General features: G+C 46.1%; 1 protein-coding gene across 1 annotated transcript in view; it reads left to right on the top strand.

The window, feature by feature from the left end:
• Positions 1-19,500, top strand: part of IL12RB1 (interleukin 12 receptor subunit beta 1) — a 168,743-nt gene that overhangs the window by 69,484 nt on the left and 79,759 nt on the right. Inside the window, exons 5-6 of the mRNA XM_077476343.1 lie at positions 3,150-3,225; positions 5,213-5,323. Coding sequence (XP_077332469.1) covers positions 3,150-3,225; positions 5,213-5,323 — 187 coding nt within the window. The remainder of the gene's footprint in view (positions 1-3,149; positions 3,226-5,212; positions 5,324-19,500) is intronic.

Here is a 19,500-nt window from a genome sequence, read left to right on the forward strand (position 1 = left end):
AATGATTGTAATGATTGCAAATGATTGCACTGAAAAATCACTCTCAAAAGCATTTCACTATGTTCTGTACCTGCAATGACATCACCCATTGCTCACATGTATCATACCCTTTTTAACCATTAATTAAAAATATGTGAACTATAAAAAAAAAGTTAAACTTCAGTTGTACTTTAAAGAAACCCCTCATTAAAGATATACAGGGGCTGCTACTGCTGGCCTTTTCTGTAAAGTTGCACTCTGAATGCAGGCTTGGGGCATTTATCTGCTAAACATTGGTCCAAAATATGAATCTAAATGCCACAATGTGCATGAACTTATTGTGTAATAAAGAGCTGGGTTTTTTGTTGTTGCAAAAAATGCTTCAGCGATTTCTCTGCCCATGTGTCTCAGGCCTCATACTTTAAAGCAGAACTTAATTGTATCTGAGCGCCACAAACTAAAAATGCTATATAGCTTATTCAAAGCAAACTCCCTCATTCAACTAATGCCTTGTACACATGGCTGGCCTTTTCGACAACAAAGGTCTGACGGAATGAATAAGGCCGCGTACACACGGGCGGACTGTTCGCCCAACTTTGTCCACTGAACAGTGTTTGGGCGGACAGTCCGCTCGTGTGTGGGCTTTCAGCGGACAGTTTCAGCGGACAGTTTGACGAACAAGGTTTTACGGAATTTCCGAAAAACTGTCCGCTGAAACCTTGTTTCAGCGAACAGTCCGCCCGTGTGTAGGCTTGTTCGTCAAACTAAGTTCCGCGCATGCTCAGAAAGGATTTACACGCCGAAAGTTATAATGCAGTGTATAGGACGTCGTATTTTTCGTCCCGTCGTACGTGCCGTTCACGTCATCGCGCACGGTTTCAGCAAACTGTTCGTTCGTCGTGTGTGGCCATGTCCGTCCATGCTAATTTTGAGCGGACTGTTTGCCGAAACTGTTTGACGAACAAGGTTGGGCGAACAGTCCGCGCGTGTGTACGCGGCCTTAGTCGGACGATTCAACCGTGTGTGGGCTTCATCGGACCTGTGCTGTCGAAAAATCTGACAGATTTTAGATTTAGAACGTGGTGGCACAGTGGTGTAGTGGTTAGCACTCTCGCCTAGCAGTAAGAAGGGTCGCTGGTTCGAATCCCAACCACGACTCTACCTGCCTGGAGTTTGCATGTTCTCCCTGTGCCTGCGTGGGTTTCCTCTGGGTACTCCAGTTTCCTCCCACAAACCAAAGACATGCAGGTAGGTTAATTGGCTTCTGTCCAAAATTGTCCCTAGTATATGAATGGGGACCTTGGATTGTGGGCTCCTTGAGGGTAGGGACCAATGTGAGTGTGTAATGTACAGGGATAGAGACAATTGTAGACGCTCAGGTTGAACTGGATGGACTGGTGTCTTTATTCAACCTTACTAACTATGAAACTATGAAACGTTTCAAATCCTTTAGATCAGGGATCTCAAACTGGTGGCCCTCCAGCTGTTGCGGAACTACAAGTCCCATCATGCCTCTGCCTGAGGGAGTCATGCTTGTAATTGTCCGCCTTGCAATGCCTCATGGGAGTTGTAGTTTTTCAACAGCTGGAGGGCCACCAGTTTGAGACCTCTGCTTTAGATGGACTCAAGTCTGGTTGAAAAATCAGTTTGTCTGTATGCTAGTCTGACGGATGAAAAACTGACACTAGGGAAGCTATTGGCTACTGGCTATGAACTTCCTTATTCTAGTCCGGTCGTACGTCAACGCAGTCGAATCCGACTTTGGTGTGATACTGTGTGGCCAAGTCCATTCATTCGGAAAGTCTGTCGGGAAGACCGTCGGACATAGTCTGCCGGAAAGTCCAGTCGCGTGTACGTGGCATAAGTCTCCACGCTTTATTTTGTTAAGAAAGCACTTATTTGTTTTGGAAAATTTTAACATAATGACCACTGCAAATATAATATGCATGCAATATGCATGTGCAGGCTTGTTGTGTGAAGATCTAGAAAGAGGCAGAGCTTAGAAGCCATTATGGAAATTGTAGTTGTGTTACTTGCAGGTTACTACTGTAGTGCAACGGGATTCGTGACTGGCAAAATGGTCAGACAGAAGGTGGCTTTAACTTGAAATTCATTGAATAGAAATAGATGCATAGAAACTGATAATGCCAACAGAATCAGAATAGCAAAGTGAGATGTACATAACAATAAAATATACAACAGAGAATGAAAATTTTGCAATAACAGGGCTGCCTTGGAGCAAATTCCCTAAAGGGTTGCTAGGTGGCAGCTACTAATGGATACTTCTGTTGCCCTTAGGACAACACCTCTCTCATGTCAAGCAAGGGCGTTTCTGGTAGTCCTATTGGGCTACTGAAGGGATTGGCAAAGCTGCTACACAGGCTAGTATTAGACCACCCCACCTTAGGCTTGGCACTTAAAGGCCCTGCTGGCACAGTGCTCTATGTATTGACCAGGGCTTTGAAGGAGTTTACGTGCTCTTGTACTTAAACCATAAGTCCATATGTGGAATTCCAGTCTAAAGCAAACTAATCTTGAAACTATGCTGTAGAAATAGGAAGAGATAGCCCAGCTGTCACACACCTCTCCTGGCCCAAGTGGTTAACAGGTAAAAGCAGCCTCCGCTCGATTCACCCAGGCCAAAACTAGCACCTATGCCAACTACCTTGTGGAAGAAAGATCTAAAACCCTACCTATTTTGAGGCTGATCCAGTCTGGTCACGTGATCTCCCCTATGTCAGCTGGCACCAGCTACAGAGGAGAGGAGAGAGTGCTCTACAATGGCTGGAATGCCTGGGCCGTGAAGTCACCCATAGGCTTACTATGGCCCATCCATTGTTGGACACAGGGAGCTGATCACGTGACTAAACTGGAGTGGCCTGAAAATAGGTAAATATACAGATCTTTCTTACTCAGGGTAGTTAGTATAAGTGTTAGAAGGTGGGTGGCATAGTTTTAAGATTAGTTTGCTTGGGCCTGGAATTCCACTTTATTGAGAGTTTTTCATTTATTTTAAAAGTTTTAATCAACCAGTTCAAGTTGTTCTGATGTAACAATGAATACCGTACATCCAAAACTGTGCTGTATGCATTTTTAGTAGCTCTTTATTCTGTGCTGTACGTTTTATGTATGCAAAGAAAACATTGAAATGTGTATTTTATTTTCTCTAGGTTCAGTGTAATACATCTGAAACCAGCAACTGTTTCCTAACTGAAAATGATCACACCAAGTTGCCCATTTGCAAAGGTACTATTGTTAAGAATGCTAGAATTATGAAGTAATTTTGTGTCTTCTACAGGGCCATTTTTAATATTGATTGGACCCTGGGCAAAAAAATGTATTGCCCCCCTCCCTTTTCACTCTCCACCTGCTCTGAGACATACAATATATAGCAGCTAGACTTAAAATCAGTTTACTGTATCAGATCAGGCAACGATTGCGATTGGTTGCCAGAGGTTACAGCATATAATTACTGCTTACTGACTGGTTGCTAGAGGTTACAGCAAATGATTTCTGCTTGTTAATTGGTTGCTAGAGATTACTGTACAGTAATGCTGCTCACTGATTGGTTGCTAGAGATTACAGCACATCATCTCCTCACTGCAGGGGAGCATGATATACTTATACTGTACATATAAACGCCGCCTTTATTTACATATCAATGCTGCCGGCCACAGCTATTTGCTTAGTAATGCTGCCGCTATTTACATATGAATGTCGGTTACTTACATGTAAACGCAGGTCTGCAGGTGAGTCCTCTGTACACAGCAATAGGGCAGAGCTGGGCAGAATTAGTACCAACACTTCACACTGAGATATCAGGACACATCATGGGACAGAAACTTCAAGGGACAAGGGAATTTAAACTGGGATAGTTGGCAAGTATGAGGCAGCTGCTTTGGGCCCCACAACAATGACAGGGCCCAGGGCAGCTGCCCCTTTTGCCCTGCCTTAAAGATGGCCCTGGTTTCCTAGTAAGGATGAGGTCCATGTTTGTTGCTTTCATGGGTTCACAAAAAATTTCAGGTTTAATGCAGGGATTCAAGTATGTGCTACTTGGCCTTTATACTTAGAAGGGCCATTATGGAGGCTTTTGGATAAGCCAGCCCCCTCACTATAAACAAGTGGGTTCCTAGAAGTACACTGAACTTCTCAGTGAATGGCTGTGCAAAGGGAGGGGGGGGGGTCAGCACAAATCTGATCATAGGAGGACAGTCAGGAACTGATGGCACTGAGATGGATGTTCTCTAATTCCTAACATGGTCAGTCTGAAATCACACCGGCAGCAAAGCTTTGCAGGGGCTAGCACCTCTGCCTAGCAGCACAGCAGTCAAATCCCAACCACAACAATACCTGCCTGGAGTTTGCATGTTCTCCCTGTGTCTGTGTGGATTTCCTCTGGGTACTTTGGTTTCCTCCCACACTCCAAAAACATCATAGTAGGTTAATTGGATGGATTCTGTCTAAATTGTCCCTTGTATGTATGATTGTGAGTTAAGGACCTTATATTGTAAGCTTCTTGAGAACAGGGGCTGATGTGAATGTACAATATATACAGTATTTTGAGGGGACAGCAAATTTACACTGTTATATAAGCTGTACACTCACTAATTTACATTGTAGCAAAGTATCATTTCTTCAGTGTTGTCACATGAAAAGATATAATAAAATATGAGGGGTGTACTCACTTTGTGAGATACTGTATAAACAATATATATACTTACCTGAGCCCTGCCTTCTGAAGCATTCAGTAGACATGGGTGACATCAAGGTGCTTCACCACTCCCTCCTTGGATAGCTCAGTACATTCAGAAACCTGCAAGTTATCTACTATGCCATCATAATGTTTACCCTTCATTAAGAACCTCTTTCTCCCATCTAAGGCCACTCAATCATTGGAGTTTTTTTGGTGGGGGGGGGGGGGGGATGGGAGGTGCACTCTGATAATCTGCAGTATTCTTCTTTTTAGTTCTAATGTTCTGCATCACCACACCCTAATATGCTTTTTAATAGTGCTCTGTCACTCAAGTTTTCTTAAGCTCCTATATAGATTTGGAGCACTAATCAGCAATTATTGAAAATGAGCACTATGTACTTGGACAATCATAATTTACCTTTTGTATTTTATCTTTTTTTTGTTTGTAATTGATTCAACTAACTCTTTTTTTTTTCAATGTGAAAAATGATTTGTCAGGGTGATGTTTACTTACAACATAAAATGATCTTTCTACAGAAAGTTGCACAATTAATCTTGATGGTGACAAAGAGCACTACATTAAAATCCGCCAGAAGTATAAAGAAAGTGTTTGGAGTGAATGGAGTCAATCGGTATTTATCCCTCCAGGTAACCTTGATCAAAAGGGAAAGTATAACCTTTTTTGTATATATGCTGTATGTTATAAATATACTATGTCCAAAAAAATACAAAATACAAAAAGTTTTAATGTTAGATTAATATGAAACATTGCATATTAATCATTTTTATTTGTAACTTGTGCAACCAACAAAAGGCATAAGCAGCACCATGCTAGCTTTCTGTTTGCTAAGAATTTGTATTCCGCACACACGTGAATGATTTCAAGGAGGGACATACTTCCCTTTTTTCATGCCCTGTTCATACAGCTCATTATAGGCTAAAGTGGTATTAAACCCAAAACCAATATATAGAGGTGATGGCTGCATTTGTTTTATTTATTTATTTAGATGTATTTATGTTTTTTGCTCTGTTTTCTCCTGGTGATCTGGCCAGTAACTAGTGATGCACCGAAATTTCGGCCGCCGAAACATATCGGCCGAAAATGCCCTTTTCAGCAATTTGCCGAAAGAGAAAAACGGCCGATAATGGAGCCGATAATGGGGCGTGGCCTGGGTGGGGGCGGGGCTCCGCCCCCCGCCCCTGGTGACGCCCATCATAGCGCAGGAGAGCCACCTCCGCCGCCTTTTTGATAACAGCGCCGGGAACATCACAGCTTTCATTTCAATTGCTGTGTGTTCCCGGCCGTGCGCCGTCACACGCAGCCCCTCCCCCTTGTCCGGGCACTTAGATAGACAGATCATCCGCAGGATTGGACGGATGATCTGTCTATCAAAGTGCCCGGACAAGGGAGAGGGGCTGCGTGTGACGGCGCACGGCCGGGAACACACAGCAATTGAAATGAAAGCTGTGATGTTCCCGGCGCTGTTATCAAACAGGCGGCGGAGGCGGCTCTCTTCCCTGCACACAGTGCACAGGCTGGCTGCAAAATGGCACACAGGCTGCAATGGGACACACTGGCTGCAATTGGCTGCAATGGGACACACTGGCTGCAATTGGCTGCAATGGGGCACACTGGCTGCAATTGGCTGCAATGGGGCACACTAGCTGCAATGGGGCACACTAGCTGCAATTGTCTCTGACCATCTCCTGTACCGTGTCCCCAGTCTCTGACCATCTCCTGTACCGTGTCCCCAGTCTCTGACCATCTCCTGTACCGTGTCCCCAGTCTCTGACCATCTCCTGTACCGTGTCCCCAGTCTCTGACCATCTCCTGTACCGTGTCCCCAGTCTCTGACCACCTCCTGTACCGTGTCCCCAGTCTCTGACCATCTCCTGAACCGTGTCCCCAGTCTCTGACCATCTCCTGTACCGTGTCCCCAGTCTCTGACCACCTCCTGTACCATGCATGCAGTCTCTGACCACCTCCTGTACCATGTCCCCAGTCTCTGACCATCTCCTGTACCATGTCCCCAGTCTCTGACCATCTCCTGTACCATGTCCCCAGTCTCTGACCATCTCCTGTACCATGTCCCCAGTCTCTGACCATCTCCTGTACCATGTCCCCAGTCTCTGACCATCTCCTGTACCATGTCCCCAGTCTCTGACCATCTCCTGTACCATGTCCCCAGTCTTTGACCACCTCCTGTACCATGTCCCCAGTCTCTGACCATCTCCTGTACCATGTCCCCAGTCTCTGACCACCTCCTGTACCATGTCCCCAGTCTCTGACCACCTCCTGTACCATGTCCCCAGTCTCTGACCACCTCCTGTACCATGTCCCCAGTCTCTGACCACCTCCTGTACCATGTCCCCAGTCTCTGACCACCTCCTGTACCATGTCCCCAGTCTCTGACCACCTTCTGTACCATGTCCCCAGTCTCTGACCATCTCCTGTACCATGTCCCCAGTCTCTGACCACCTCCTGTACCATGTCCCCAGTCTCTGACCACCTCCTGTACCATGTCCCCAGTCTCTGACCATCTCCTGTACCATGTCCCCAGTCTCTGACCATCTCCTGTACCATGTCCCCAGTCTCTGACCACCTCCTGTACCATGTCCCCAGTCTCTGACCACCTCCTGTACCATGTCCCCAGTCTCTGACCACCTCCTGTATAAAAATATTTTTTAAAAACAGTCATTTTCGGTATCGGTGCTGTTTCGGTATCGGTTTTCGGCCTAGTGTATTTTTCATTTTCGGTATCGGTTTCGGCACCAAAAAACCCATTCGGTGCATCCCTACCAGTAACACACCTCCTCGTTCTGGCCGCTCTCCTCCTCCTGCTCTGCCTCCTTCTCGAGTGCAGCTTTTGATTGGAGGAGGAGAGCGGTCATGTGACCATCAATGAAACAGCAGAGGAGAGTCACATGACCGTGTCCACGAGAGAGCTGCATTAATGGGGTATTAAGAGGTATTTAGAACCTTTGATTTACAATGAGAGTGACACAGGATGAGCGCTGTATGAAAAGGAGCTGACAGTGATGTTTCTCAACTTTACACCCCATTCACACCTGAGTGTTTTGTAGCTTGAAGCCTGAAGCTACAAAACGCTGGAGGGGAAAAAATGTATTATTCTCAATGGAGATGGTTCACATCTCCACTCCATGTCGCCTGAAGCCGAACGCCTGAAGCTCAAACAAGTTCCGGACCCTTTTTTGTCGCTCGAAGTGAGCAGATTTGGGCGTTTTTCTTCTTTTAACATTGGTGACCTTTTGCCCTGCACAAAATCGCGGTAAAAAACGCAGCGAATCGCAGTAAAAAACGCAGCAAATCGTGGTACAAAAACGCCGCAAAAAAACGCTGCAAAATCGTGCGATTTCCTGCCTGAAAACGCTACGCTCAGGTGTGAATGCAGCCTTAGAGTATGCTGGCAATGCTGTCCCAGGAGACTGTGGGTCTCCTGGGAGTGCAGGGGTGGACTTTATAATGAAAGGGGGCTATGAACTGTGCAGGGAAAGGGGCCTGTGTGCTGTGCAGGGGGTCCGTGTGCTGTGCGGGGGGTCCGTGTGCTGTGCAGGGGGTCCGTGTGTTGTGCAGGGGGGTGTGGAAAGTTTTTCTCCTAAAACTTCCCTCTTAAAATTAGGATGCGTGTTATACGCCTGTGTGTTATACTCCGATAGATACGTAGTTATAGCAACAGTTTTTCCTTTTGGGTATAGACATGCACACAGGGTGTGCCAGGTGGGCCTGGGCACACCCTGCATGGTGCAGATTTCCTGTGTTTAAACCCCTGATATTTCCTAAAAAATTTGTAAAAAAAATAAATAAATAAAAATTCACATAAAAACTACCGACACCATCTACTGCCCTACTGAGTTTGACACCAATCTCTGCCCTACTGACTCCAGCCTCTGCCCTAGACTAACACTGTCCAATGCTCTACTGATATTGTCAGTATATATACACATGCAGTGGCATACCAAGTGGGGGGGGCATACCAAATGGGGAGGCTCTGAGCAGTCCCGGCTGAGCAGAGTGAATCCACCTCCCTCTCCTTTGTGTTTATTTCTACACAGGGGGAGGGGGCCTGCTGTGCATGTCCTGCACTGATCCGAGGTATTGAATGAGGGGGGGGTCTGTACTGAATGGGGGGTCTGTACTGAATGGGGAGGTCTGTACTGAAGGGGTGGTCTGTACTGAATGGGGGGGGGTTCTGTACTGAAGGGGGGTCTTTACTGAATGGGGGAGGGATCTGCACTGGGGGTCAGTATTTAATGGGGGTCTGTCCTGAATGGGGGGTCTGTACTGAAGGGGAGTCTATGCTGAATGGGGGAGTCTGTACTGAAGGGAGGGTCTGTACTGAATGGTTGGTCTCCACTGGGGGGTCTATACTGAATGGGAGGGTTTGTACTGAATGGGGGGTCTGTACTGAATGGGGGTCTTCATTGAATAGGGGGGTCTGTACTAAATGGGGGACCCTGTACTGAAGGGGGCCATCTGTGTAACCAGCAGGGGGACCAGAACTGTTAGGGGGGGTCTGTGTAACATGCATGGAGTCCAAAAGCTGTTAGGGAGGGGATCTGTGTAACATGCAGGGAGTCCAGAACTGTTAGGGGGGTTTGTGTAGCATGCAGGGGTCCAGAGCTGTGGGGGGTTGTGTAATGTAAAGGGGTCAAGAGGTGCAGGTTGCTGTGTAATGTAAAGGGGTCCAGAGGTTCAGGGTGCAATGTAAAGGGGTCCAGAGGTGCAAGGGATTGTGTAATGTAAAAGGGTCCATAGGTGCAGGGTGCTGTGCAATGTAAAGTGGTCCAGAGATGTGGGGTGCTGTGTAATGTAAAGTGGTCTAGAGGTGCAGGGGGCTGTGTAATGTAAAGGGGTCCGTGTAATGTAAAGGGGACCAGAAGTGCATGGTTCTATGTAATGTAAAGGGGTCCAGAGGTACAGGGGGCTGTGTAATGTAAAGGGGTGGTCCAGAGGTGCAGTACAATGTAAAGGGGTCTAGAGGTGCAGGGGGATGTGTAATGTAAAGGGGTCCAGAGATGCAGGGGATGTGTAATGTAAAAGGATCCAGAGGTACAGGGTGATGTGTAATTTAAAGGGGCCCAGAGGTGCAGGTTGCTGTATAATGTAAAGGGGTCCAGAGGTGCAGGGTTCTGTGTAATATAAAGGGGTCCAGAGGTGCAGGGTGCTGTGTAATGTAAAGGGGTCCAGAGGTGCAGGGTGCTGTGTAATGTAATGGAGTCCAGAGGTGCAGGGTGCTGTGTAATGTAAAGGGGTCCAGGGTGCTGTGTAATGTAATGGGGTCCAGAGGTGCAGCGTGCTGTGTAATGTAAAGGGGACCAGAGGTGCAGGGTGCTGTGCAATGTAAAGAGGTCCAGAGGGGCAGGGGGTGTGAAATGTAAAGGGATAAAGAGGTGCAGGGGGCTGTGTAATGTAAAGGGGTCCAGAGGTACAGGGTGCTGTGTAATGTAAAGGGGTCCAGAGGTGCAGGGTGATGTGTAATGTAAAGAGGTCCAGAGGTGCAGGGGGATCTGTAATGTAAAGGGGTCCAGAGCTGCAGGGTGCTGTGTAATATAAAGGAGTCCAGAGGTGCAGGGTGCTGTGTAATGTAAAGAGGTCCAGAGGTTCAGTTGTGGAGAGGGGGTACACAGTAGTGACAAAGATGCATAGGTATGCAGGGGGCACATTTTAAAGTGGCGTGGTGTGTACCAGATATAGGATCCGCTCCAGGTTCCAAATACTCTGTACACATGCACATACACACATATGTGTTTGAGCTCTGAGGCACACACCCTAATGCAATAGGCTACGCACACCTATGCTTTTGGGGATAAAGAAATAAAAGCCAGCTAAATTCCGATGGAGCATACACACGGTTGCATTTTCTGATGAAAAGCTCTCATCTGTCTTTTGCTGGCCAAAATTCTGATCGTGTGTATGCAAAGAAGATATTGATCACAGTATATTGCACAGTGTTAAGCATTTTGTTTTCTCGCTTTAAAGTTTATTAGGTTACACCATTTGCTTACCTGTGGCGTATTATATATTCTCATATGCTTCTGAGTACTGACACACAAGAATCACACACTATACACAGATTGTAGTACTGTATTTTGTGTTTGATTATTCATTGTTAGCAGTGTAGCATCTCTCTCCCTTTTTTTTCTTATTGATTTAAGTTGTTGCAATAAGGCTTATCCTATTATTCACTGGGTTATAGGTAATTTTGTAATTGCTAGCGCAGGAGTCACAATATTTAAATTTTAAGCTCAGGTCTGAGTTTGTAAGCGAAAGAAAATTGAGATAGTATTACCATAGACTCAAACGAACCATAATGGCTCAAAACTGATATGGCCCAGAAACAATGATGCAGCGTATACACGTCAGAATAAACTCAGCTGAAACGGACTTGCCTACACACGATCACACCGATCGCTTAGAACATGGTGGCGTACAACACGTATTACGGGACTAGAAAAAGGAAGTTCAATAGCCAGTAGCCAATAGCTGCCCTTGTGTAGTTTTTGGTTTGTTGGAACAGCATACAGATGCACGATTTTCCTGATAGGAATTGATTCTGTCGGAAAGATTTAAAGCGGGGTTCCACCCTAAAGTGGAACCTCCACTGATCGGATCCCTCACCCCCTCCGGTGTCACAATTGGCACCTTTCAGGGGGGAGGGGGGTGGATATACCTGTCAAAGACAGGTATTTACACCCACTTCCGGGCATAGACTCCCGTGGGAGTCTACGCCATTTCCTGTCCTGCCGCGCTGTCTGCTGGGACACACACGGGTCCCAGTGACAGCGCGGAGAATTCCTATTGCGCTGCGCGACTCGCGCATGCGCAGTAGGGAACCGGGAAGTGAAGCCGATTCGCTTCACTTCCTGATTCCCTCACCTAGAATGGTGGCGGCAGCAGCCGAGGGCCGAGCGATCGATTGGCCTCGGCTGCCGGCATCGCTGGAACCCGGGACAGGTGAGTGTCCATTTATTAAAAGTCAGCAGCTGTAGTATTTATAGCTGCTGGCTTTTAATATTTTTTTTTGGTGGAATCCCTCTTTAAGAAATTTTCTATTTCTAGGTCCATCAGAATTTTCAAAAGAAAAAGTCAGATGAAGCCCACACACGATCGGAATATCCAAAAAATGATTCAGTCTGACCTATTCTGCCAGAAAGTCCGACCGTGTGTACATGGCATTAGACAAAATAAAGTTCCACCTGGACCAAATGGTTTACACCCACATTTTCTTATAAATTAAGCTCTGTTATTTTGAAGCCATTGTTACAAATTTTTTGAGACTATATAATTACTGGCTTGGTGTAAATCCAATATCTAAGCCCTTGTACACACGGTCGGAGATTCCGTCGGAATGTTTCCTATCGGACCGTTTTGTCGGATATTCCGACTGTGTGTGGTCTGCATCGGACTGTTTCCGTCGGAAGATCCGACGGACCAATTTTTCCAACTTGCCGGTAACAAAATGCTCCTATCAGACATACTCCGATCATGTGTAGCCTACTCCGACGGACAAAGTGCCACGCATGCTCAGATCAAATTCCTAGACCAAAGCTATTGGCTACTAGCCTGAACGTAGTCCCGTCGTAACTAAATAACGTCATCACGTTATGTACAATCGGATTTTCCGACAACTTAGTCCGACCGTGTGTATGCAACATCACTTCCGGACCTCTTCCGGAATTAATCCATCGGAATTACTCCGACGGATTTGGTTGTCGGAATCTCCGACCGTGTGTAGAAGGGCTTAGGGATCAAAGTCTTCACTAAGTAACTACAGACCAATTAGTTTAACTACTACAGTTGGAAAGATACTTGAGTTTGATAGAGAACTTAGACGAGTTTCTAAAAAAAAACAATACTACAAGCAATAGCAAAGATCGAAGTCGTCAAACAAATCTATTTTCTGTTTATGATTAGGGATGAGCTTGATGTTTCGAGTTTCTACTACACTCTGGTGGTGACCACGGTGTACAATACAGTGCAGCCGTTGTACGGTTTCTAATACAGTGCAGGCAGTGTACACAGTATCTAATACGGTGTGCACAATTTCTACTACACTTCTGGTGGTGTAGACAGTATACAATACAGTGCAGCCATTGTACAGTTTCTAATACAGTGCAGGTGGTGTACACAGTAACTAATACAGTGTGTACAGTTTCTACTACAGTTTCTGCTACACTTCTGGTGGTGTACACAATATACAATACAGTGCAGCCATTGTACAGTTTCTAATACTGTGCAGGCGGTGTACACAGTATCTAAAACAGTGTGTACAGTTTCTATTACACTTCAGGCTGTGTATACAGTATACAATACAGTGCACCCATTGTACAGTTTCTAATACAGTGCATGTGGTGGTGTACACAGTATCTAATACAGTGTGTACAGTTTCTATTACACTTTTAGTGGTGTACATAGTATATAATACAGTGTGGCCATTGTACAGTTTCTAATACAGTGCAGGCGGTGTACACAGTATCTAATACAGCGTGTACAGTTTCTAATACACTTCAGGCGGTGTATTAATATATATATATATATTTATATATACACAGTCTAGCATAAATATATACTCTGCATTCAGTGTAGCCTATATATACAGTGCATTCGGTGGTGTATAGTTGCTAATACACTTCAGGCTGTGTACACGGTATATAATACAGTGTAGTGTGGTGTTGCAAAACAAAAAATACATCATTTCAGGAAGGCCACCAAGGAGAGGCAGACACTCACAGGCCACTAAAAGAGGGCAAGCAGCCTCGGTGTCTACAGTCAACATTGGTGGTCGTGGACATGGTGCATTTTCTGCAGGTGGCCGTGGGGCATGCTTGTCCTTTTTTTTTCTGCTGCTGCCCATGTTATTGAGCCACAACATGCAGAAGAGTTAGTGGAGTGGATAACGAAGCAGTCCTCAACCTCTTCATCCTCCGTTACCCAGGCTCAGAGTAGTTTGCCTTCTAATGCAGCTGCCAAAGCGGTTTATTCCACCAGCTTCTTGTCCACAGTCACTCCTTCCCCAGAATTATTCTTATGGCAAATGTGAAATAATATAAAAATAAAGTTGCGCTACCAATGTGAAATAATGTAAAAAATAATCACAATGAAATGAAAAAAATCCCACAATAAAAGAAAGTCCTATTAGACCAATAATCCAATCAAGTGAATTATCCTTTCTTATTCAAGTGTAATAAAACACGCATAACAATAATGTCCTTGGTAGAAATAATACGGATGAGAGTAATATTCAGCAGTAGTGATCAGCAATAGCCAAGTCCTTCCATTGATAGTATATAAGGGTCCTTAACAGATCCGTTGGACTCCCTTATGAGCGGAGTCGGCTGGGCAGGCAGACACCTCTGCTGGGACAGATGGAACTTCTGCGAACTCCACCGGTGAAATCCTGAAGTAAACGAGGAGACACAGACAGCAGTAGGCAGTGCACTGGCTGACTGACATGCAAACTCACCAATCACTACTCTGATCCAGCGTGATTCTCCAGGAAGGAATTCAAAGGTTTCTCAACCAAACTGGAAGTAGCTTTTCAACTAATGAATCAGCTCATCTAGAAGGGAAATAAACACTCGGACCAGCCGGTCACGAGTGCGGGTGGAAAAAGGGAAAAAAACAGACTCCAATATTGAATTACCGTTGAGATCAAAAAGTAAATTTAAATATATAAAAAAAGGGGGCATAATATGTTGATACCATCCTGCTCTGTGTGACTCCCATGCATGGGTGTTATATGCTTTTATTTATTTTGACTTTACTCTATTTAACAGTTTGTTTTTTTTATAAATTTTCGCTTGTGCAATATCTCTTTGTATTGTGGCCGTTTGTGGGTAAAACCACTGGTCTCTTTTTTATATATTAAAATTAACTTTTTGATCTCAACGGTAATTCACTATTGGAGTCCGTTTTTCTCCCTTTTTCCACCCGCACTCGTGACCGGCTGGTCCGAGTGTTTATTTCCCTCCTAGATAAGCTGATTCATTAGCTGAAAACCTACTTCCAGTTTGGTTGAGAAACCTTTGAATTCCTCGCTGGAGAATCACGCTAGATCAGAGAAGTAATTTATGAGTTCGCATGGTAGTCTGCCAGTGCACCGCCTACTGCTTTCTGTGTCCCCTCGTTTACTTCCGGATTTCGCCGGCGAAGTTCCATGTGTCCCTGCAGAGGGCTGTGTCTGCCTGCCCAGCCGCCTCCGCTCATAAGGGAGTCCAACGGATCTGATAAGGACCCTTATATACTATCAATGGAAGGACTTGGCTATTGCTGATCACTACTGCCGGGGTTCATCTGAATATTACTCTCATCCGTATTATTTCTACCAAGGATACTAGTATTAATATGCGTGTTTTATTACACTTGAATAAGAAAGGATAATTCACTTGATTGGATTATTGATCTAATAGGACTTTCTTTTATTGTGGGATTTTTTCATTTCATTGTGATTATTTTTTACATTATTTCACATTGGTAGCACAAATTTATTTTTATATTATTTCATGTTTGCCAAAAGGATATTTGATGGTGTTCAGTTGCAGCTTTTTTCGAACATTTTTTCTAGCGTGATAATTTCTTTCTTGTTTTTATGTATATCCGCAGAATTATTCGACCACAGTGCTGCTGGAGGTTGCACAGGGATTTGAAGGCTCCGATGTTGGTTCATAGATTGAGGAAGGGAGTAACGTGAGCCTAGAGAGAGGGGGTGCCACAGAAGGACAAGAAACTGGCAGTCATGTTCCCCCAGCTGCAGCATACTGTCAAGTTTGCTCCAGTGACGAGGAGGCAGGGGATGATAAGGTCACGGACTGTACTTGGGTGCCTGAGAGAAGAGGGGAGGTGGAGGCACAGCTCCAACAAGGCAGGATGTCCTCTAGGGGGCAGCTTAAGAGCAACCACCCTATTGCATCACACCGCAGAGCTCCGCAGGTGCAGGGTGCTGCTGACTCCCTGCTGAATTTTAAAAGTTCCTTGGTCTGGGTCAGATCGTACCGTTGCTGTTTGAAAACTATTTCTGAAGTTTGAAAACTATTTCTGAAGCGAAGTGTGGCCAGAACAGCAGCTGCTTGGGCACCACATGCTTGACCAGACATTGGCGACCTGCCATGAAGTGCATTGGCAACCACACTTGAAAGACCCACATCATAGAAAAAGGCGGACTTCTCCTTGCTCCTCATCTGGGATCTCCAAACCTACTGTACCTCCATCCTCTCAAAAACCTGCACTGAGAGGAATGAAGATATAATAATAGGTGTCCCAAGTACTTGCAGCCACACCACCAATTTATTTTAGCAGAAAGATTTCCCTACCCCAGTTGCTGATCTGTAAAAAGAAATTAGGTCCCAGCCATCTACATGCTCAACGTCTAAATGCTAGCTTGGCCAAATTTCTAGCACTGCAACTGCACTGCCCTTTCAGCTGATACACTTTTGTGAATTTGTGGAATATGCTGTACTTCAGTGGCAGGCTTCAAAATGCCATTTATTTTCACAGAAGGCCATTCCAGCTCTCTACCGGCATGGGGAAGGCAATGTTTTGGCCTTGTTGGACAGGGCGTTCAGCAGTAAGGTTCATATTACTGTTGACTCATGGTTCAGCAGGCATGGGCAGGGATGTTACCTTTCCTTCACAGTGCACTGGGTAGCTCTGCTGGCAGCTGGAAGGATGCAGGACAGGGTTCAGTGTTGTTGGAGCTTGTTCCACCACCATGCCTCCAAAATGCTAGTGGTGATTCTGCCACAGCTCTCTCCTCCACCCCTCCTCTTCTTCTTCCTTTTCTTCCTCTATGGCCTCTTCTGCAGATCTGTCCTCTGAACCAGCAGTGCTCCGTAAGCGTTCAAGGGGCTACGCAAGCACTCAGGCTAAAAGATTCCATGTAGTGCTTGAGTTGGTCTGCCTAGGGGACAGGAGCGACACTAGGGCAGAGATTCTGTCAGTTCTGCCGGGGCAGGCTCAGAGGTGGTTGACGCATGCCAGCTTCAGCCAGGAATGGTTGTATGTGACAATGGCACCAACCTTCTCTCCACCCTCCGACAGGGACACTTGACCCATGTTCCATGTTTTGGCACACATCCTGTATTTGGTAGTGCAGCGGTTCTTGACCAGGTACCCAGGTTTACAAGATCTCCTGAGGCAGGCCAGAAAAGTCTGTGGTCATTTCCGCCAGTCATATAATGCCAGTGCTCGGCTGGCTGACATTCAGGGAATGCAACCTGCCCATCAATCGCTTAATTTGTGACATACCCACCAGGTGGAACTCAATGTTGGCAATGCTGCAGCAGCTGCACACACAACAGAGGGCCAACAATCATTACCTGTGCGAGTATGGCACCAGGACAGGATCAGGGGAGCTTGGCTTCTTTTCACCATGCCAGTGGCTACTGATCAAGGATGCATGCGCTGTCCTGTCACCAAATGAGGAGGCCACAGGGATGGTGAGCAGCAACAATGCATGCATCAGTGACACTGTCCCTCTAGTCTTCCTGCTGGAGCAGACACTTTATAGAATCATGGACAGGGCACTTGAGGCAGAACAGTGGAAGGAGAGGAGAACTTCCTTTCCTCTCAATGCCCACCAAACACACAGGAAGAAGAGGAAGAGGAGGATCGTGTCAGCATGGATGTAGAGAATAACACTCAGCAGCTGTCTCCAAGGAATGGTTTTCAGTTCCCAGAAACCCAAGGAGTTATGTGTGGCTGGGAGGAGATAGTTACGGATCATGTGATCCTTAGTGACCCAGAGAACTCAGAATCAAATGCCTCTGCAAACTTATCCCTACTAGTTGGCAACCCTTCTTGATCTATGTTACAAGGGTAAAGTTGCAGAACTCATCCTTCCTTCACAGAGGGAGTAGAGGCTGAAACATCTTTAGGAGGCCATGAGGAAAGGTTTGTGTAACACATTTCCAGACCCATGTAATTACAATTTTTGACATAATATTTCACAGCAGGTCCTGCGCCCAACAAGAGTAACTGTGAAGGCTTACAGTGTTCTGGCGCCACCAAATCCAAAGGCCCAATTTTTCTGCCCCTGTTAAACAGGGCTATGTAATTACAATTTTTACCTAGTTACCTAGTTAGTAAGGTTGAATAAAGACACCAGTTCATTCAGTTCAACCTGAGCGAGTGTCTACAATTGTCCCTATCCCTGCACGTTGTACATTGCACACTCACATCAGTCCCTACCCTCAAGGAGCCCACAAAATCTTTTGATATAATATTTCAAAGCAGGGCCCATTTTTGAGCCCATCAAGAGTAACTGTGATGGGTTACAGTGTTCTGGCACCACCAACACCTAAAGCTCAATTTTTTGGTAGGGTATATAGGGCAGGCTGTATAGTATATATACTGCTGTTCAGAGTATATAATACCTCGGGGACCCGCATGGCATTTTGGCATTTTATTTTTGGCATTGTTGGTGTGGGGTTCCTCTCAATATTCATTGGATGGGAGCTGGGGGAACCCACGTCATTTTTTTCAATGATTTTTATCTATATTATTGGGATCCGACAATACATTACAGCCGCAAGCATTTTTAAATTACATTTCTTCCTATAGAAGTTTCATTTTGCTGTGGTACTGTCACATACCTGGTATAGGAGCCCAGAATGCAGGAAGCGGCCTCTCGTAAGCCTCTGGCTCGAGAATCCCTGGAAGTGGGAACAGGAGTTCTAGAGTTCAGAGGGCTCAAGTGCCGAGCTGGTGAAGGACAGGTCCGGACCTTGAGTAGTGGAGGAACCACAGAAGGGCTGGGGATGTAGACACCCGGTAGACTGGTCAGATAACAGCAGGCACAGGCGGTCAGGCCGGAACAGCTGGTAGCAGATAGCAGACAACAGCAGGCACAGGCGATCAGGCTGGAACAGCTGGTAGCAGACAGCAGACTACAGCAGGCACAGGCGGTCAGGCCGGAACAGCTGGTAGCAGATAGCAGACAACAGCAGGCACAGGCGGTCAGATCGGAACAGCTGGTAGCAGACAGCAGACAACAGCAGGCACAGGTGGTCAGACTGGAACAGCTGGTAGCAGAAGCAAGGTCAAGGTACAAGCCGGGTCGGTAACAGGCGGGCAGCAACGGTACACGGGGGGAGACAGAAGCATGGTCAGACAGGCCGGAGGTCAGAGGCTGGCAGCAAGCAGACGTCGTCAGGAACAGGCCGGGTAACAAGAATCAGGAACAATCAGGTAGCAGAAGACAGAATAACCGGACACGCTGTAGACTGGACAGCACAGAGGCACAGTAACAGGTTCCTTAAGTAGCCCTTTGGGCGCCAAGAATGGTTGCACGGCGTGTCTGCGCGCGCCCGCGTGAAACCATGCAGCCGTTCGTGACCCCGCGCACCCGTTCGTACCATCGCGCACCCGCGTGCGCCCGTTCATACCATTGCGCACCCGCGTGCGCTCGTTCGCAACATCGCACACCCGCGTGCGCCCGTTTGCGCCAACGCGCGCCCATGGATACTGGTTAGTTCTCAACGTGGGGATTCCGTGAGCAGGCCTTCCATAAGCCACTGGATTCCGGGGACGACCATGACAGGTACTGTTATAAACATGGGAAAGATGCGCTACTTTACAGGCAGACTAAGGAGACCCCCCAGGCACAATATATAAAGGAATATTTCATTTTTTTGTTTCACTTTAAGCATTATTAAAATCACTGCTCCTGAAAAAACTGCAGTTTTTAAAACTTTTTTTTGCATTGATACATGTCCACTGGGGCAGGACCCGGGTCCCCAAACACTTTTTATGGCAAAACCTTGCATATAAGCCTTTAAAATTAGCACTTTCGATTTTTCACGTTTGT

The sequence above is a fragment of the Lithobates pipiens genome, unplaced genomic scaffold, assembly GCF_037356315.1.
Source record: "Lithobates pipiens isolate NorthernLeopardFrog02 unplaced genomic scaffold, aLitPip1_a1.2 Scaffold_13, whole genome shotgun sequence".
In the NCBI taxonomy this organism is placed as follows: Eukaryota; Metazoa; Chordata; class Amphibia; order Anura; family Ranidae; genus Lithobates; species Lithobates pipiens.